The 22,351-nt window shown below is 42.6% G+C and overlaps 1 protein-coding gene across 7 annotated transcripts in view; it reads right to left on the bottom strand.

Annotated features, from left to right (window-relative positions):
- The window catches only part of MBD5 (methyl-CpG binding domain protein 5), a 235,657-nt gene that overhangs the window by 12,082 nt on the left and 201,224 nt on the right, over positions 1 to 22,351 (bottom strand). For 5 of the 7 annotated variants that reach the window (XM_030209184.1, XM_030209183.1, XM_030209187.1 and 2 more), the window contains 2 exons: positions 20,623 to 20,735; positions 5,318 to 5,393 (listed from right to left, as the gene is read on the bottom strand). In XM_030209184.1, coding sequence (XP_030065044.1) covers positions 5,318 to 5,393; positions 20,623 to 20,735 — 189 coding nt within the window. The remainder of the gene's footprint in view (positions 1 to 5,317; positions 5,394 to 20,622; positions 20,736 to 22,351) is intronic. The other 2 variants (XM_030209188.1, XM_030209186.1) reach the window with 1 other exon arrangement.

Below are 22,351 nucleotides of genomic sequence, written 5' to 3' on the forward strand. Positions count from 1 at the left end.
ATATAATTGTTAAATATTCTTAGAAGCTGGGCCCAGAAAGGAATGCAAAGAAAATTAGCACGTAAGACCTAATTTCACCTTCCTCAGTGACCCTCCAGACCGGTCAAGACACTTGGGAAGTACCAAAGCAGTAGAAGACTATGGGGCAGGACCCCCAAAAACCAGAGGTCAACACAGTTGTACCAAATCTGGCATCCTCTCTTGCCTGAACGTCAATTCTATAATGTTTCACAAAGGAATGAATAGAGGAACAGACAGCTGCCATGCAAATAACCTGTGGGGGAATGAAACTGCTTTCCACCCAGGAAGACGGAACCAACCGCAGCGAGACCTTCTCCACGGAAAAAGACAAGGAAGGCTCTCTACAGGACAAAGCCTGGAGCTCTGAATTCCTCCAAGCCAAGGCGATGGCCACCAAAAACACTATCTTCAGGGTAAGATTCTTGCAAGTGCTCGATTCTAATGGCTCAAAGGGAGGGCCCACCAGCACCTCCAGAACTAGATTCAAATCCCATGGAGGGACCAACAGCCGCTGTGGCGGACGAATCAACTTCATACCCCTCAAGAAACGGATTACGTCCATGGAAGTAGCTAAGGACATTCCCTGAACCTTTCTCCAGAAACAGGCCAAGGCACCTTCAGGGAGGACAGTGCGAGGACTCTGTCCAAATCGTCCTGCAAAAAAAAATCCAACATCTCTATAACTGAGGTGCGCAAAGGGAGATAAGACTGATCCCGGCACCAATTCTCAAAAATTTGCCACACGCGCACATAAGCTAACGAAGTGGACCGTTTACGGGAGCGTAAAATAGTATCAATTACCCTGGGAGAAAAACCTTTCTTCCTCAACCTGTTCCGCTCAAGAGCCAGGCTGTGAGAATGGAGAGGGGTCCGACATCTCGATCGGACGCTGAAACAACCTTATCGAGTTACCCAACAGAATCAGCTCTTTTACGGTGGATGACGCGGCCAGTTCGGAGGCACCAGGATCACTGGGCCCAAGTGCCACTTGATGCACTGCACTACTCGACCCACCAGCGGCCACAGAGGGAACACATAATGCAACCCCTGGGGAGGCCACGGGAGAACCACTGTGCTGATCCCCTCAGAACAAGGATCTCGACTGAAAAAGTGAAGAACCTGGGCTTTGTCAGCTGTCGCCATGAGATCAATCATTGGCCGACCCCATTCCAACATGATACAGCTGAAAACCGAATGATGAAGAGACCATTCTCCGGGGTCTAACGTGTGCCTGCTCAGAATGTCCGCGCTCACATTATCTACACCTGCCACATGACCCACTGAGAGGTCCTGAAGACGCACTTCTGCCCAGCGCATTAACTCCACAGCCTCCTCAGCAACTGCCCGGCTCCTCTTTCCCCCTTGTCAATTGACATAGGCTACGGCCATTGCATTGTCAGAAAGAACTCTGGTGGCCTTGCCATCGAGAAGGGACTGGAAGGACTGAACAGCCAACTGGATCGCCTGTGTCTTCAACCGGTTGATGGACCAGAGAGCTTCCTCCAACAACCAACGGCCCTGAGCTAACCGACCGAGGCAATGAGTTCCCCAGTCCCCCAGACTCGCATCTGTGGTGAGAACTATCCAGTCTGGAAGGTCCAAAGGCATGCCCCTCACCAGATTTGGCATGTGAAGCCACCAGTTCAGGCTGAGGCGAGGAGATTCTGCAAGAGGAAATCTCTCCTCCAAGTCCGGAGTCTGAAGGGACCAGTGATCCAGAAGAGCAAACTGCAACTGATGCATATGCGCCCTGGCCCATGGAACTACCTCTATCGCTGCCAGCATCAGGCCCAGAACCTGAAGGTAAGAACAGACCATGGGAGCCCTCTCCACACAAAGCTGATAGATCTGTCCCTGCAGCTTGGAAACCCGAGCGGGCGGCAGGCACACCCTACCTTTTGCTGTGTTGAAATGCATCCCAGATACTCCAGGGACTGAGACGGCACCAGCTGACTTTTGGCCAGATTCACCACCCAGCCTAGAGACTGTAAGAAGATACTATTTGTGCGGGTGCCACTTCGCTCGCCAATCTCGACTTGGTTCAACCAATTGTCGAGGTAAGCATGAACTAAGATGCTCTACTTCTGCAGAGCTGCCGCCACAACCACCATGACCTTGGAAAAGGTGTGAGGTGCCGTCGCGAGACCGAAGGGTAGCGAACAGAATTGAAAATGCTTCCCTAAGACAGCAAACCGAAGAAAATGCTGATGAGCTGCTCAGATAGGAATGTGCAGAAAGGCTTCGTCAAGTCTAGGGAGGTGAGGAACTCTCCTTTCTGAAATATTACAATGACTGAGCGCAACATTTCCATACGAAAAGAGGGAACCTTCAGATCCCCACTGACCCTCTTGAGGTCTAAAATGGGCCGAAAGTAGCCCTCCTTCTTGGGTACCACGAAATAAATTGAATAGCAACCCGTCCACCATTCCCATTGAGGAACAGGAACTACTGCTCCCAGGTCAATCAAATGGAGCAGAGGTGCTTGGACCACTTCCACGAATTCGGGAAGAGAACTGTCGAACTCTAGCGCATAACCATTACATACCTCTTCCAGAACCCACTGGTCCGACGTGATCTGAGCCCAACTCTGATAAAACTGACTCAACTGGGCACCCATTCACACCAGAAGCTAGGCCCCCACACCCTCATTGAGAGGTGTGCACAGGACCGGTCACTCCCGAGGAAGAATTACAGCCACCACGGCGTCCGCCACGAAATGAATGGGTCGTCTGGAAAAAACAACCTCTGGACGCTCCGCTTGACCTACCCAGCCTATACCGCCGAGCTTCCCGAAAACGACTGCGAAAGGATGTCCCCTGGCACCTGACTTGGGATGGATCTCCGGAAGATGTGGGACCTTAGCTTCCCCAAGACCGTGCACCAACTTATCCAAATCCTCTCCAAAAAGCATAGAACCTTTAAAGGGGAGCAAACATAGCTTGGATTTAGGTGCTGCGTCTGTGGCCCAACCCAGTAACCAAAGCGCCATGTTCTTTGCCGATGATCGCAGGAAATTGTAAAGAGCATCAGACAAAAAAGATGAACCCATCTCTAATTTGGCCAAATCCTGAACCCAGGAAGCCCTGTCACTCCCTGGATCATCCAGAAGTTTTTTAGCCCAGCGGAAACAAGTGCGAGCCACCAGGCCCCTACATACAGACGCTTGCAGCACCAGGGCTGACAAATCAAAACTACGATTAAAAAAGGATTCCAACTTTCTGTCCTGGTGGTCATGAAGCACGGCGCCACCATCCACCGGAATAGCTGTGGCCTTAGTGAATGCAGTCACAACCGCATCCACCGTAGGAGGTTTCAAGGAGTCCCTGTCTTCCTGGGGAAGACAGTAGAGCCTAGCCATGGCTCGAGACACCTTACAAGGCATATCTGTAGAAGACCACTCCTGTGCTACCATCTCCCTCAGATCTTTGTTCATAGGAAAGGAGTTAGGAGGACGCCGAATCCTCTTAACCAAGGGATCTACCTGCTTCACATCCCCCACAGGAGTTTCTGCCGGCTCATACTTAAGGGTAGCGGATACCTGGTCAATAAATTCGGATAACTCACTCCTATGAAAAATCCTAACCACTGAGGGATCCTCCTCCGGCAAGGAACACTCCTTCTGGTTTGAGAATAGAGTATCCTTGTCCCTGAGGTCACTAAGATCACCCTCAAACCCTGGGAGAGAAAAAGTCTCGAGATCCTCTGCCCAGTCCAGGCAAGGTCTCTTCATGACCAAGATGGCGGCGGTTCCCGCCGAAAACCAAACAGCCACTGTCACACCTGCCTGCTCGGCCATCTCAGCCCCATCTGTTCTTGCCATGGGAACCTCCAAGATTAACTGTAGGGGTATGGATGATGGCGGCTTCGGCTCTCCACAGAGCCAGCACCGGCATCCCGGCGCCTCTAAACCTCCAAGTGAACAAAAACAGCAGCGGAGCAGCTTTCCTGACATAACCGAAGTCGGGAGGAGAGCAGACAAGAAGTGTACTGGTGCAAAACCTGGACAGTGCAGTCACAATCGCACCCCCTCAGCAACAGCCTCAGCTCTTTTGGACAGCCAGAAAGGATGTCGGCTCAAAACCTGAGATCTCTGTTATCTTTTCTTTTTTTTTAGTTTAAAACTTTATTTGAGGGTCGCTGCTGCTGGCTGAAGGGCACTCAAGGCTAGTGCTTGAACACGGTAGCCGAGGCATGTAGGACAGCAGGCTAGGGGAAGGGACCCAGCTACCTGGGTCTGATACCCCACGTGGTAAACAGGGCCCCACCGGATCCACGCCCCCAAGCACACAGAGGAGACCAAGTACAGGGATTTTTCCCCTCTCTCTTTTTTTTTTTTTTTTTTAAGAACAAAATCCAAAACAAAGAAATAGAAATAGACCCCAAGAACCTCCTAGAGCCTATCAGACCGGACAGGCTGCACGTCTACCCTCTGCTGGAGACTGAGAAATACTGGATGGCTGGGGTTATGCACAGGCTACATATACAGTGTGCAAAGTTTATTTATTTATTTATGGTTCATTTATAACCCACATTTTCCCACACATGCAGGCACAATGTGGCTTACAGAAAAATAGGAGGAATTACAAAATTATGAAGATACAGATAAGCGAAAAAGATATAAACAAGTGTTCTCAGTCTCCCTCTGCTAGTAGGCATGCAGGACCCATGTGTCTTGACAGGTCTGGAGGGTCGCTGAGGAAAATGCTGTTGTCCCTTCTTCATGGTTTTTCCCCTCTTCCAAAAAAGCCTATATTATTGATTCTGTATTCACATTTTCTCAGATTTAATTATTCGTTTGGCCCAGCAATTTCTTCTTGCATCTGTGAGCTTTCTCTCAATAAGAACCAGTCTTTATTAGATTACAGGGCCATGAACCTTCATTCTCTACACTGTGAGGTTCTTCTCCCTTCTATTTTGTCCAAATACTGTTACAAATCCTTTGGCCAGCAGCCACTGACCACAGCTCTCTCTGGAGCCCAGCATTTGTGTACTCCAAGTCTACTCAACAAGTACCACCATTGTACAATAGATTACACTCCCTTCAACCACACCTGTAAACACTGTTACCATAGCATTCCCAGCAGTGGGAGGTCTCAGGAACACAGGCCAAGGTCAGGAACTGAATCCAGTGCTGCTAATGAACCGCTGGGGTGCCCTAGTCTTGTTATATAGTCATTACTGTCTCTAATAGGCTGATAATCACAAATGGAAAACTGGTTGACTTAAATCAGAAATGCATCACATTTTCTATCTTTTGAAGGCAAATGAACTAAAAGGAAAAAGGTTTAGGACTTACATTCCCAGACATTTTGTCCAGTTCACTCATGGCCTCATGTATAGCAGCTTCTAAATGATTATTTAATTTCACACTTCTAAAATACAAAAGAAAAATAAAACTGTTATAAGAGTGTCATCAATTTTTTTAAAATATCTTTACTAAGAGCCAACAAGCAACAATGTAATAGATCAATATCAGCACAACAAGAACACAAATCATAGTGCAGGAACATACAAATAAAGATCAGTGACTGCAAACCATGTAGAAAATACAACACATATGCAATGAAACTCACCTTTGGCCTCAAGCTTTTAAGTAAACCCGTCCCTGCTTTCCTCCCTCCCAATCTAACTACCCACCTGTCTCCCATCCCATGACGCTCATCCACTGCCCTACAGAAAATAACCAAATTCAACCCAGGAGACCTTCTATCACAATGGCCTGCTATTCTTTCCAGACATAAGCAGGAGCTAGGTGGAAAGAAAATGATAGAGATCATGCAACCAGATGATTGCCTATACCAGCCAAGTCAATGACCTCTCTGTTGATACTGCTTCTAGAAGGTGACATATAGTCTTTTGGGCAGGGCTTTCACTATTTTCTCTGCTCTTAAATTCCAGTCCGCCATCTCCTGCATCACTCTGTCTCATGCACTGGCAGGTGGAGCTGTTTCTGATGTCCAGAATTTTAAGAATCACTTTACATACTAGCATCAAGGCCACCCAAACAAAGCGCTTTTGATAATCTGCCAACCTCATTAAAAATACATGCTGCATATATTTCCCAGTAATAGCACTTCATATGACCAATTCAAAGACATATGTATAATATCCTCAATAGACTGAACAGTTCTGGACCACAAGGGCTGTAGTTTCCAGCATTCCATAAAAGAATGAATCATTGTGCCAACTTTCATATTGTACTTGCTACAGTTATCAGTATCCCATAAACCCATTAATCTCCCCTTCTGCTTCGTAACATACACCCTGTATAGGAGTTTACTGTGTTTCGTGTAAGAAGGAATCTCCAGAGAACTTTCGTATAGATTCAAACAAGATCTGAATAGTAGGGAGTGGTAAGCTACATTGTAAATCTCACCCCCAAGCCTGTACTAAGCAATAAAAACTGGTGCTTTTTATGCACTTGCATCAAATGATACCACATAGAAAGTTTATTCAGTTTTGGGGGTACCTGTAAGAATACTCTATCAAGTTTTGTAAAAAAGCAATCAACTTCTCTCCCTGCGAGGCTCTCAGAAGCGATAGGTAATAGTGCCTCACCTGGAGAGAGTGTAGCATGTGTGTTTGGAATACCCCTCTTCTGTTTCAGTTGACTGAAAGAAGGGAAGGTGCCCGAGCCCAATTCCAAGTGGCCTAGAAACCCACATCCCCATTTCTGCCAGTCCTGAAAAACAGAGGTACCCACTCTGGGAGAAATTTAGGAATACCCACCAACAGTGTATAAGGGGAGGGACCCACAGCCACACCCACTGTACTTCCCCACCATAGCCAGGCTTGGCACAGAGGTTTCAAAAAGCCACCCTTCCCGGGGAATCAGAATTATTGCCTTTGAGTTGCAGCACGTTAAAAGGGCGTAAGGGGTACACCAATCTTCCCAAAAAGCCTCAGGGGCAAAAGTGTTCTCATCCATGTACTGCTCATGTAGCCATCTTAAGAGAGCTGCTATATTATACATTCATATATCAAGCAGCCTTAGGCCCCCTTGGTCCCTCGGGAGCATTAATTTAGTAAATCCAATCTTAGCCACTTGCCCTCTCCACAAAAAAGAGCTGATAGTATTCTGATATGCCATTTCCTCTTTTCTTTGTACACATAATGGCATCATCTGGAGGGGGTATAAAAGTTTGGGCAACTTCACCAGGGCAATTCTGCCTAGCCAAGATATAGGCAACTCCCTCCACCTAGTCTTCTCACAATCCTGCAATTGTGTACAATCAGTTACATTCCTTTTATACACCCAGGTCCCGTCAACACTAAGATATACCCCTAAATATTTTATCCCTGTGCCAGTCAAGACCAATAGAAAACTGGCTTGTGTGGTAGTGGATGCACACGGCTGGGAGACTGGCAAGGCCTCAGATTTAGTGAAGTTAATCTTAAACCTGAGAAACAGCAAAAGGTTTCAGTAACTTGTACAGCCCTTGGCAGATTAATACTAGCATGGTCGGAAAAAAAGAGAATATCAGGGGAGTGGGATAGAGGATACAGTTAAAAAGGGGTGGGAGATGGGTTGTTACATATATAAATGAGAGGATGGAGTGGTTTACCTTTGTGTTATCAGATTTGTTTGCTCCTTTTATTCATGTTATAGCGTGTAAAGATTGTGTATTTATGCTTTGTCATCAATAAAAAGTGTTAAACCTAAAACTATACATCAAACTTTTTCCAATGAAGGCAGATTTATTATGAGTTAGTAAAAGGAAAACTATTGTCTACATTTCCTACAATGTTGGTGTGCATAATAAAGCCTAAGAAAGTGGGAAGGGAAAAAAGGAGCATACTAGCAAATAACTTTATTCTATATTTTTGGGACCCAACCCAAATCCCGTTATCATGTCAGAGTAGTCAAATCTTAGACGCTAAGAGGGGCATAATCGAAAGGGACGGCCAAGTTTTGTTGAGGACGTCCTCGCAAAATGTCCCGATGGAGGGGTGGGGAAACTCATATTATCGAAACAAGATGGACATCCATCTTTTGTTTTGATAATATGGTCGGGGACGCCCAAATCTTGAAATTTTGGTCGTCCTTAGAGATGATCGTCCCTAGACTTAGTCGTTTCTGATTTTTGGCGATAATGGAAACTAAGGATGCCCATCTCAGAAACGACCAAATGTAAGCCCTTTGGTCGTGGGAGGAGCCAGCATTTGTAATGCACTGGTCCTCCTGAAATGCCAGGACATCAACCGGGCACTGCAGTGGACTCCATAAAATGCTCCCAGGAACATAGCTCCCTTACCTTGTCTGCTGAGCCCCCCAACCGCCCCTTAAAACCCACTACCCCAAACTATACACCACTACCATAGTCCTTATGGGTGAAGGGGGTCACCTAGATGTGGGTACAGTGGGTTTCGGGTGGGTTTTGGAGGGCTCGCTTTTTCCTTCACAAATGTAACAGGTAGGGAGGGGAATGGGCCTGGGTCCGCCTGCCTGAAGTGCACTGCATCCACTAAAACTGCTCCAGGTACCTGCGTACTGCTGTGATGGACCTGAGTATGACATCTGAGGCTGGCAAAAAATATTTTGAAAGATATTTTTTGAGGGTGGGAGGGGGTTAGTGACCACTGGGGGAGTAAGGGGAGGTCATCCCCGATTCGCTCCGGTGGTCATCTGGTCATTTCGGCCACCTTTTTGTGCCTTGGTTGAAAGAAAAACAGGACCAGGTAAAGTCGTCCAAGTGCTTGTCAGGGACGCCTTTTTTTTTCCCATTATGGGGCGAGAATGTCCATGTGTTAGGCACGCCCAAGTCCCGCCGATATGCCCCCTTGAACTCTGGCCGTCCCTGCGACGGAAAGCAGTTGGGGACATCCAAAATCGGCTTTTGATTATACCTGGGAGAAGGACACCCATCTTTCGATTTGTGTCGAAAGATGGGTGTCCTTCTCTTTCGAAAATGAGCCCATAAGGGTTCAAAAGAAAGCACAAACAACAGGGGAGATAAAGGGCACCCATGCCTTGTACCCCCTAGCCAGACCAAATGGATCCAAAAGTTTACCACTGATCATCATCAGAGCAGTAGGTGGCTATATTACTTGGAGGCATATTGTCAAAGCTCTTAGCCTTCCAAAGTTCCATAGAAACCTATGGAAACCTATGGAACTTTGGAAGGCTAAGTGCTTTGAAAAAATGCCTCATGGTCACCCAATCCTGAAACCATCCAGTCACCCCAAACTGTTCTAAACCCCGAAATAAATAATCCCACACCACCTTATCAAATGACTTCTCAGCATCCACCGGTGTCCTAAAGCCCAGCTGCAGGGCTCTCATGATTCTAAGGATATTTGTGGAAGCATATCTGCCAGTCACAAACCCAACCTGATCTGGGTGGACCACTGCTCTGCCTATTAGCTAATAATAAAGCTAAGATTTTTATATCTTGGTTTAAGAGGGAAATGGGCCTAAAAGACCCCACCAGTTCTCTATCCTTTCCTTGATTTAGGCAACACTACTATGTGGGCATGATTCAGTACCTATGCCAGGGTCTGAACAGCACTTCCGTGTGGCTAGAAAAGGCCCTAGCAGCACATCCTGCAATATTTTATAAAACTCTACCCCTAGGCCATCTGGACCGATAAATTGGCAAGTTTAAGGTGCTTAATTACTGACTGAACTTCCTTGCCTGTGAAAGGGGATTTGAGCTGTTGGGAATGCTCCTCCATTAGCCTTGGAAGATTGAAATTGCAAAAGGATTGATCCCTCATTTCAGTACTACACTCTCCTTTGTCATACAGATTTTTATAAAATTCCAGAAAGGCACCAATAATGTCCTACTCTTGTGTAAAGTTAGTCCCATCCTGTCCCCTAATGCATAACACAAAAGCTTTTGCCTCTCTGTTTCGGACCAAATTTGCCACTAACTTTCTCGTTTTATTGCCCCACCTATGGAGTTGATATTTATACAGCTTGCTATCAACTGTGGCTCTCAACTGGAGCAGCTCCTGTAGCCGTTTGCACACCTACATGTAGCTCTGCATGCTGGTATCATCATTGTGCAGTATAAAAGCTCTCTTGGCAGCAGACAATCCTTTCGCCATTGTTGAAATCTCTTCCTCTCTTTTCTTTCTCTGCCCCCATGAAGTAGGCTATAATTTTACCCTGCAAAATGGCTTCAGCTGCCTCTCAGTATGTTTGGGGTTAATATCTCTTGTATTGTTTTCACTTTCAAAGACTTTCCACCACACCTTGCCCAAGTAAATGTGAAAATCCCTATGCACATACAAAGTAGGATTCATCCTCCATACCCTAGCCCTCTCACTCTCCCCCAGATTTAAATTTAGATGCAAGGGAGCAGGATAGGATATACCAGCAACCCTATATGAGCGCCAAAAACACTGAAGATTTTTTGCAATAAGTATGTAGTCCAATCGTGTATAAGCATCATGAAGATGTGAATAAAATGTAAACTCAACTTCCCCAGGATGCTGGAGCCTCCAGATATCCACTAAATAGAGCTCTTCTAGCATGGTCATTATCAAAGGGGTCTTTACGGGAAGGTTTTCTGTCAATGGTAGGGTTGCTAGTAATGTAGAAATCTCCCACAACCTGGTATGTGTCATAAGCTTAGCGATTAATGTAGAAAAATTTACGTGAATAAACATTAAGGGCATAAACAATGCAAATAACTATTTTCCATCCCAAGAGTTCCCACGTTACAATTAGAAAATGTCCCTCTGGGTCTTTAAAGATGGTATGGGGTACAAGGGTCAGATTTTTATGCACTAGAATCGCCACTCCATGTTGTCGTCCACTATATATGGCTGCAAAAACATCACCTACTCAGTCCTTTTTTAAACCAAATGTGTGCACCCCCTTTAAATGCATCTCCTGTATGAACACAACATCTGCGCCCTACCTGCACAATGTTTGAATCACTTTTGTTCTTTTTATTGGAGAATGCAGACCATCTATATTACAAGGAACTATGCACAGATCTGCCAATTCCCTGCGTTAAAGAAAAAGTAAGAGTAACTCCTTGTTCCTGTTCAAAAGGTCCAACCCAAATACCTCCAAGCACAGAATCTTGGGGGCACAAGTCATCATGAAGCCCCTGTAATAAGTTACACTAGCAGAAACAATAGGAGTGTTACCCCTTTTCCTTCCCTGATATGTTCAAATTCCCTCTCTCCACATACCCAAAAACATACACACACACAAATACTCACCATGCACACCCCATCCCACACACACTTGAACACCTTCCACCACCTTCTCACGTTACTTCACCTACCTCCCCATCTGCCTTAAGAACTCAGTAAAAGACCCCTGCTCCTCCCCCTTATCACTCCCACCCCACAACCCCCCATGCCATGATAAAAATTTTAAAAAGCCTTGCCCACAGCATCATGCACAGAAGTATGCACAAATGAACCATAAAAATAACCAGAGCGTCACAAAAACAAAACAATCTTCGGGCTGTCTAAACGTTGTCCAGGGTTGCCACTGGTGATTCACAAGACCCCACAGCAGAACAGTCCTACAATCCAAACTGTAGAGTAAGGCTGCAAAGTGAATACACTATTGTTTCTCTGCACCATGCACAGTCAGCAGGGGAAGAATCTCTTTAGCCAGAAGGGATCCAACAAGAGATCCAATGGAGTACCCATGAATCTAATCTAATCTAATCCAAACAAAGGTCACATCCAAAAGGCAAGGAAACCCAGCGAGGCTGGTCCCACTAATGTCAGTTTAAATAAGCCTGCATAGCTCAAATGTAGTATCAGGCCAACTGACCCACGATAGCTTTCAGCTCCGTAGGAGATGTTAAAGTCAAAACTTTGTTTTCAAGGTGAACTTGAACCTTTGCGGGAAATTGCAATGAGAAACGAATCCCCTTATTGTACAGTTGTGTGCAATATGGTGCCAGCGCATACCTCTGTTTTGATACTCAAACAGAACAGTCCTGGAAAATTAAATTTTTTGATCCATGGTATTCCAAAGCTCTTTGCTTTTTCTATACAGCCAGCAGATGGGCCTTATCAGCATAGTTTAAAATACAGGCAATAACTTGGCGCTGTTTCCCTCTATCTGTCTGACGTTGCCCAACATGATGCACCTGCTCACGGAGAGTGGGACTGCCTCCGGTGGCATCCCCAATGCTTCAGGCAGCAATCTAGAAACAGCATCCCACAACTCTGAGTCCTAAACCGACTCGGGGAAACCCGACAAGTTGAATATTATTTCTCCTGCTGCGATTTTCCAGGTCATCAACCTTCTTCAATAGCTCCTGATATGTATCTTCTGCTGCTTGTGCCTGCACCTCCATATTATCCAGTCTGGTATCGTGGCTGGCAACTCGCTCCTCCAGGCCTTGAAAGCGATTACCTTGCTAATCCAGTCATTCCTCGATATCCTCTATGAAGGAATGTAGGTTTGCAATCTTATCATCTAAAACAGCTGTCATATGCTTTGTAAGTTTACGGACTGCCTCCTCCTGCAGGGTCACTGTGGCCTGCAGAGCCTGTCCTGTCATCAACATGTTCCTCACACTTGACTCCTGGTCTCTAGGAGTGCATACTCCCCACAGCGTAACAATCTATGTTACTTGTATACCCACAAAAATGTATGAGATGTTGTAGTCTCAGGGGATAGATCTGAAAGGGGGTCAGAAGCTTTACAAACTGTGCTGGTAAATTGCAGATGACAGAGGAGTGTGGTCAACGAGTGTCCGTTCAGCTCAAGAGCATCACGTGACTCCCATCGTCATCTAGGTTTTATCAGTAATTTTGGGATCTTTCACAGGGCGAATGACTAACCAATGCAATCCTTTTCTCCTTCAATTAGGAAGACAGCCTGCTCCTTACAGAGTTTTAGCTGCCCTACTGGAATTGGAGAAGAATTTCACAGAACACTAGTCATGGGCCAAAGCTCAGTACTTAAAACATCAAAAGTAGACAACTGATAGCACTTTTACCATGCTAAGCACATCTCACTAAGCTCTGCTGTACTGCTGATTGAGGGCAGGAAAGAAATAGCAACATCTGCCCATAATTTAAAAGGTTCTGCTATTTTTATGGAAGATCTCATGTGATAACTGATTAAAGTATTTGGTTGATGCTTTTGCAATCCACAGTGGCAATCATAAAACCAGCAGAAAGCAGATTGCATTTGTAAGTTCCTGTTACCCTATGAAATGTGGAAGTTAAAGTTCAGGACAGTGAAAACCAGGATAATTTTATAAAGGATTGCAAACGTACTGCAGGGGTTATGCAAGTAAAACAATGCACAGTGACAAAACAGCATATGCATTTATGCAAATCCGGTGTAGATGTGTATAGGGGAGGAGTTTGGGCTGTATGGGCAGAACTGAAATTTACAGGCATTGTTTATAAAATATGTGCGTACTTTATGAATGAACATATACACTTGCTTCCAAGCAGGCATAATGTCCGCAGCTTCAATCAAGATGCATTACTGCTAGTTTACCCATAGGCATCTATGTTTTTATAAAATGGACTAAAAGAAGGTGGCTTCTTGCCCTCTCAGCCTAGATGACCAGTTATAAAATTACCCTCAAAAAGTGATGAATATTCAACAATGTTTAAAATTCAGGAAACTGAGGTTTCCAAAGAGGCAATAATTGAGTTTTCTCAAAAGCAGCCATTTTTAAAATGTAAGGAACACTTTTTTTTTTTTTTTTTTTTTTTTTTTTAGTTATTAGCTTCAATGATTTACTCCCAATTACTTTTGTGGATTTAGGGCACCGAGGCATTAGTTTTTCTTGCACAATCTCAAAACAGGCTGAGAGCAGGAAAAAAAAAAACTCCAGAACTGGCAAACTGCACAAAAATGGGGAATTAAAAATAAACAGTCTGTCTCCATTCTCATTTACAAAATTTTAATAGAGACCACATTTTATGAGCTCCATTGTCTGTCAGTATATCTTCTGTGCAACTACTGATTGGTATGTTTCATTTTAATTTTTATTCGATATTTAATCATATCCTTATTTATATGTATGGATTAAGAAATTTTCTGTTACCCATTTAAAACAATATTTGTTCTTTTATTTAAAGTTATTTGTTATGCTACATATCATACATAATTATGTATTGATTCACTGGGTTTTATTGTAGATAAATTTCTATAATGTCAATTAAATTATATAGAGTTGATTTGCTTTTTACCTACTTGGTCGCTTGTCTGATGTTATGATAATAATATTTTGTTGATATATCAGATTCTATGTGAGAATATTTGATTTATACTAGGAATGATTAATATTTTTAACTTTTAAAATTTTTAATATCATTATGTTTTTTAAAATTGATTGTAATACATGTGATTTAATTTGTTTATATCTTTCTTTCATTTAATTATATATGTGTTTTGTTATTTTATATTTTTGTTGTTATGTTATAGACCCCTGATGAAGGTTTTTTCAAAAACCGAAACACGGACCGTGTTGGGTCCACAATAAAGTTTTTTTGGAGCATCTTATCTCTTGTCTTGGATTGATCCCTTGAAGTTGTTTTTCCACTTGTTTCTTTTCTGTATTAAAAATAAACTAACATTTTAAAGTCTAATGTGACAAACTGACACATACTGGGTAAACTTGCACCCTGGTTTTTGTGTTATGGGATAGATTTATTAAAATGTACTATTGTGCATGATTATCTCATAATATTTACTGTCAGTCTTGTTGTATATAATGGGACCTATTTACTAATAACCCTAATTTACTTAGGGACCCTTTTACTAAAGCTTAGCATGTGCTAACAGATATTAACGTGTGCCACGTGCCATAAGAAACAAGACTATCATGCAACAACTGCAAATTAGGTGGACTGGTCATACTGATTACCAACTGGAGAACACCTATCAGCTGAAAATATTCCCTTTTTAAAATTTTGTAGATGTATTTATTAGAGAATATGCTAATAATACAATTACAAACCAAACAACAACAACAACAAAGCAGTAGCTGCACAATAGTGTTGGAAAGGAAAGGATTAAAACAGGCATAGTCTCTGATAGAGGTTCTTAACATTCATGGTAAAAAGCCACTAAAAAACTTTTAACAACTGGATAGCAACAACCCCTAATTGAAACAAACATCTTGAAAAAGGTTATTAAATAAATCACCTTTACCCCAAACACCACCCCTAATTCCAAAAAAACATTGATCCAGCAGGGTCCTGTCTCATATTCCAGGGCTATATGTAGCAAGTAAAAAAGAAAAGTATAATTCATAGCAACTGAAAAAATGAGGATGAAATTCAAATACAGTTAAGCAGGATAGGAGTCCATATTTTCTCCCATTTAATCAGAGCCTGCCTACGCTCAGAAATTAAACACGCCACCGAATAAATATACAAGAGTTTTTGAAGCCACTTAAGCAGGAGGTGGCAGTGTAACGGTTTTCCAGCTATTATCTATTATCAATTTTACAACATTAAAACAATGTGTCAGCAGCGCTCGCTGTAGTTGAGTCAAGTCTGGCACTGGCTTATAAAGTAAAAAGATCCCAGCGTCCCATGGAATGTGAAAGCACAACCAAGTTTGGCTATTATAGTGCAGTTTCCCAAGGTGGTCCTGGAGTAGCCCCTTGCCAGTCAGGTTTTCAGGATATCTACAATGAATATGCATGAAAGAGATTTGCATACAATGGAGGAGGTGTAAGCAAAATCAATCTTATGCATATTCATTGTAGATATTCTGAAAACCTGACTGGTAAGGGGCTACTCCAGGACTGACTTGGGAAAAATTGCTTTAGTGTATTGCTTGGCTATACACTCTCACCTTTCTACAGGTCCATCAAATAATTATTTATTTATTGGGATTTATTAGCTGCCTTTATGAAGAGATTCACCCAAGGCAGTTTAATATGGTTCACTGTACCCTGCATAAGTTGCCAATATATATTATATCTTATGAACTCCAGAAGGAAGCTCTCTTTGGCACACTTCAAGTACTGCTAACGTGAGCGTTTGCAACAAATTTGAGAGACTAAGATCATACTCCACATATGCAGGAGTGGGGATCATTATTATCATGATATTTGTAAGACTAACCCTGAAAGATAATTTTATAAAGCTTATTTGTGCACATAATATATTATTTTTAATCAAAGAAATGCCTTTGGAAATATCCCTATAAATAAAAGCAATTCCATAAATAACATATTAACACAGTCATTAAAATTGGAATAAGATAACGATCAGGCCTGACAAAATTAGGTCTGCCAAAAACTCAATAACTAATGAAATAAATAATGAGCTTTGGCAACGCTGTACAATATTCACCTGGCTAAAATTTTCCCCATCCCCCTTGGTCCAACAACTCTCCCTTCCTCCCCTCCCCTTCCTCCTGCTCATGGTCCAGCATCTTTCCCTCCTCTTCCCTTCCTCCTGCCAGCGATCTAGCATCTTTCCCTCCACTTTCCCCTCCTCTTACTTGTGATCCAGTATCTCCCTCTTTCTCTCATCCCATCTCCCCCTACCTTCAAATTTGTATTCTAAAGGTCACAGGCAGCACCGTGATTCACATGTGCTGCTTGCAGCTGGTTTCAGAGGCTTCCCTTTGATGTGCCCCACCCCACTGGAAACAGAAAGTTGAACAAGGTGGGAAGGGGGCAGGACATATCAGAGGGGCTTCAGCGATGGCTGCAAGCAGCATGTGTGAATAACTGTCACTGCCATCGACCTCTAGAAATATAGAGGCCTTTTTACTATGCGAATTATACATAGCACGCACTAACTTGCAAGCGCATTAGTTCCACACATCAACATTAACACACAGCCTAAATGTGAAAATAGTGGGAACACCTTTTCTTGATGTGGTGTTAGTTCGTGCATTAAAATTCTGCGCATAGCTCATTAAGTCCAAAACTTAATGAACTTTAGTACAAAGGCCCCTCAATTGGCACGTTTTTGAAAATATTTATAAGTGTTCTGATACAAAATCATCCTACAGTGACAACAGAAATTCTATAACCTCTTTCAAAATATTCACCTTTTGTTGCCTTATAGCCTGCAAGTAAAATGTATTAAAAGGTTTGTTCCAGGTTTTCACTCATCCCACTCGACAACAGCCAAGTGAAAAATATATTCTAGAAGTCCTTAGAAAATGAAGCAGGAAAAAGCATGGAATAGCTTGGTTGAATAACTATCCACTCCTCTTGTACTTATATAGAAATCTTAAACACTTTAAACTCAGGTTGAACTAATCATCTTCAAAAGCACACAATAAGTAAATTCATTCCACTTGTGTTTAATTGTACTGAATCACATGATGTACTGTTGATTCCTTCTGCTGGTGTACTAGGCTGCGTGTTTGGTCATGCTATTCTTATAAAAAAACTCAGGCCAAGTTAGAAGAAGAAAAGGAATCTTTATTTCACTAGCAACAGCACAAGAAACATTATTGGCTCTTGGCATTAGTAGTTTTACAGAACAGAGTCTAACAATAGGAAGGAAAGTTTTATTCCTCACTGTCATACAAACTTACAAAGGCCATAGATCAGAGAGAAAGAAAGGAAGGAAGGAAGAAAGAATGAAAGAAAGATTCGCTATAGAGAATTAGTTTCTATCGGGGAGGGGGGGGGGGGGGGAAGAGTACCCCTCCCTGGAAATAGGCTGTGACAAGGATATGAAACTCTCTTGCCATCAGGACTATTTAAGAGTCTCTTTAGATGAACAGTTACTTATATACCCTTCCCATCACAAAGGACCACCTCATATATCACCCAATCACCAATCCTGCAAGTACATAGGAGACCTGTGATAGGGCCTTAGTGTCCTTGCCACACCTCTGCTCAGTAACAAACAGTTGGGATGTCATGATAACAGGGGGTCTGGTCAGTTTGTTTGTAACAAGACAGTTGGTTGGGATGTCATGGAAATGGTCTTGTCAATTTGTGGTCAGCCAGAAATTCCTGTCTTGCCACTATCAGTGAAAACTCACAGAAACACACAGAAATAAGCAGACCCAAAAGAAAAGGTCAGAAAATTCCAGGACACTGGGTAGTGCTTTTCAAAGCAAAAGCTCAACCATGAACACCATGGAGCTATTAAACAAACTTCAGGACAAAGAAATGAGAAGGCACAAATTAGGGGATAGATATAAAAGAATCAAAAAGTCCTTGAATATCCCATGGAGAATGATCAAGATGATTATTAAGAAACAGAAGCTGTATGGTACCACCTACCTCTTGCCTACATCAGGCCATCACTCCAAACTAAATGACCAAGCAAGAAGACTGATCATGAGGCAACCAAGAGGCAAATGATAGCCATGAAAGCCTGTAGATCTTTCAAACTTAAGTCTGGTGAAGAAGTGCATCCAACAACAATATTCCAAGCATTCCATAAAATCTGTACTGTATGATAGGGTGGCAAGAAGAAGCAATTACTCAAGAAAGCCCATTCTGTATCCCATTTTAAAAATAAAAAGGAACGCTCAGGAGAGACTGAAGTCATAAGCCAAAACTCTTGTGGTCTGAAGGAACTGCAAGAGAACTTTTTGGCCTGAAAATATAGCACTACACTTGGCACAAACCCAGCATAGCAGATCACCCACTGATCACCAACCCTAGTGTGAACCATGGTAGTGGACACATCATGTTATGGGGATGTTCCATGAGTAGCCTAATGATTAATGCAGTGGGCTGAGAACCTGGAGGACTGGCTTTGATTCTCACTGTAGCTCCTTGTGATCTTGGGCAAGTCAACCCTCCATTGCCTCAGGTACAGAATCTTAGATTGTGTACCCACTAGGAGCAGAGAAAGTACCTGCATATAATAAATGCAAACTGCTTTGGTTGTACCACTTGTCAGGATAGAAGGGACAATAAATGGAAAAGAGTAAAAGTACATGTGGTAAATCTATTGCCAAGAGCAAGAAAGTTGAAACTGGGCTGGAAGTTCACCTTTCAGCATTACAAGGATACAAAGCACATAGCCCAAGCTACAGTGCAGTCAATGATGAACAAAAATGTAAATATCTTTGAATGACCCAATCAGAGGCCAGACCTCAGTCCAAACGAAAACCTGCTGACTGAATTGAAGATGGCTGTCCATCAATGCTACCCAATAAATTTGACAACCAATTAGTTTTCTAAATTAGAATGCTCTCAAACTGAAAAATCTAGGTATACAAAGATGCTGGACAGCTGTCCCAAAAGATTCACAGCTGCAACCACTGCTAAGATTACTTCCATCAAATACTGACTCCGGTAGGTGGATACTTACCCAACTGTTTCATTTCAAAAATTTTTGGGAGTAAATGCTTTGTCTCCAAATAAAATATTGTTTTCCCCTCAAAAGTGTGGATGAGTACAAATGCATGCAAGTCTAATTCAACAAAATATGAAAAATGTTCAAGGTGCTATACATTTTTGATACCCACTGTTCACCCAAGAAATTGATCTTTATGACCAGATCCACAATTTTAAAGGCAATTGTAGTTCAGGGGATGCTTTGCTCAAACCAATTAAATACTGGATATGTTGAAGAGCTCTCCAAATGATATAATATATTGGACCAATATAGAACGTGACCAGGTACATTCAGAAGGCAAAACTGAATATTAATTATAAAATTTTTTTTTTGTAGTGGAAGAGTAGCCTAATGGTTAATGCAGTGGCCTGAGAACAAAGGGAACTGGGTTTAATTCCTACTGCAGCTCATTGTGATTCTGGGCAAGTCAATTAACCCTCAATTGCCCCAGCTACCAAATAAATACCATTTTGATTGTAACCACAGGAACTCCCATCCCCTTTCCCTGTAGTGGTGATTTTTTCCCCCAGATGGTATGCATCTAGTTACCTTAAATTCTATTCCACTTTATGAACTTATTGAGAATTGGCTTTGGGGGCCATATATCCTTAGTAGTTCCAAAAATAAACTGGATTGCCACTAACACGGACAGAATGTGGTTCCACCTAAGTATACAGGTAGTTGTTGATATTCAAGTCTGCATCTGTATAGCTATATAAGTTTAGGCCAGCAAAAAGGCTGCTTATCTGAATAGCAGCAGTCCTTGCTGCGTATGAATATTCAGTGTCATCACTTCTGTTGATAGTCCTGTTGAACAGAAGCACAATATTTAAACGCTGCAGCCAGTGTTAAAAACACACACACACACACACATACTGTACAAGGCATTTTAATATTGACCCGTCTTTCCTAATACAGCGAGATATTTTAAAGGTTTCTTTTAGGTTCTTTGGGAAAAAAGTTTCTAATTTTTTCCCAAAGAACCCAATTGAAACCTTTAAAATATCTCACTCTATTAGGAACAGACGGGTCAATATTAAAATGCCTTGTACAGTATTTGTGTGTGTTTCTTTTTGTTTTTAACACTGGCTGCAGTGTTTAAATATATGTTTGTAAATACTAAACATAGGTCCAAATGTGTTATCATTTGTATATATAGATACTTTAGTAGTCGGTGGCTTATCTGTGTTTGTATAAACTGTAATCTGATTGTATGTTGTTTTCTATTTAATCAACAGGGAAAAAAGGGCAAATAAACTGCCAATGGCACTAAAAATAGTTAAATGTCCTCACTGATCAATAATATGCTTTTGAAAGAAGATCAGAATGATGTGCATGCTTTGATAATGAGGGTAACAAATTGGATCTTACTTTCTGTTCCTCTTCCTGGCTCGGTTATAGGCTTCCAAACCTTCTGTTAGTGTCTTCAACTTCTCGGGCTCCACCTGAGTGAAGGTATGAACACCAAACCACATTACCCAGACCTGCAATTATTAAACACTGATTTAACTATTTTTGTTGGACATGCAATAAAAAGTCTTATTTTGCACCTAGCTTTTATGATGCCCCAACAGTTCCCACTTCTCCCTATTTCTCAATACTCAGATGTAGCATGTACCGTAAGTTACTGGTTTACCAGATGACAGCATGGTGGAACCACCATCCAAGGAAATAAACATGGTTCAAGATGTAACTTCTTCCTTTTGATGGCAGTGTTAACCATAAAGGTTCCCACTTTTCTCTAAATCGGGCTCCTTGAGCACTATCTATTGCGTGTACCCCACATCTGTCCAGACGCATGAGCTGTATCAGTTGTGATCTCCAGGGTACCAGCGAGGGCCCCTCCTTCATCAGCCAAGCCCCTAAAATAGTATTTATTCCCACAAATATGGCCGTCTGTAGAAATCCCTTTAACCCCTTAGGTGGTTCTGCTGTATAGTTATATTTATTAAAAAGTAACATAGGGTCATATTGTAATGTACATCCCTACATCCCGTTCACTGCCTGCACGATATGTATCCAGAACTGCTTAAATGCTGAGCACTTCCAGAACATATGCCCAAGGGTGGCTAAAGTGCACCCACATTTTGGACACTGGTCTTCTGCTGTTATTGTTGCCCAGTATGCTCTGCGTGGGGACACATGCAACCGCAAGAAGAACTTGTAAAACTTCTCCCTCTGGACTATTGACATTCTCTGTCTATACAGGTTTTTAATATATGTTTTACACATCTCATCTGTTACTGTACAGCCCAAGTCCTGTGACCAACTGAGTGCCAAGCATGCATAGTTCACCTCTGTTGTTGTATCTTTCAAGTACTGATGGTGAAATTTCAGTGGCACTAACTGTTGAGATCCCAGAGCAAATGCCTCAGTAAGCACTTCTGAGACATCCTCTGTCAAATCTGTCCACAACAGAGCTGAAATGTAATGACGTAATTGACAGTATGCAAAATCATGTCCCTTCTCAATACCATATTGCTCTTATAGCTCAGAGTATGCTCTCATCTGCCCCTCCTCATTTATTACTTGGGCTATATATACTATTCCTTTCCTTGCCCATTGACGGAATATACCTCCTCCCTGCCCAGGAGGAAATGCAGGATTATTACATATTGACAGTAAGGGAGTGGCCTTCGCCGAGAAGTTATGTCTTCTGCACATCCACCTCCATGTTGCTCTAAGTGGGTGTAACAACGGATGCTTTTTGCAAACCTTCAGCGGTACCCCACCCCCTGAATGCAAAAGATAACTAAAGTGTATTTCTGGGTACATGGAAGTCTCAATTGCTGTAAGTGAAAATTCTGATGCATCCCTAAACCAGTCATTTATGTGCCTCATCGAGCACGCTATTGTCAACGCTCTAATGCTTAATAGTGCCACCCCCCATACTCTCTTGGTCTAGCTATCAACTTTAAAGGTATTCTGGGCCATTTGCCTTGCCACAAGTATTTCTGGGTAAGCCTATTCAATATCTTCTCCTCCCTGCCTCTCGGAAACAGGGGAAGTTGTTGGAAGATATATACCCATTTAGGCACTAAGAGCATATTAAACAATGCAATACGACCCCATAGTGAAATGGGTAAGCTCCTCCAAAGCT

The sequence above is a fragment of the Microcaecilia unicolor genome, chromosome 7 (assembly GCF_901765095.1).
Source record: "Microcaecilia unicolor chromosome 7, aMicUni1.1, whole genome shotgun sequence".
Classification (NCBI taxonomy): Eukaryota; Metazoa; Chordata; class Amphibia; order Gymnophiona; family Siphonopidae; genus Microcaecilia; species Microcaecilia unicolor.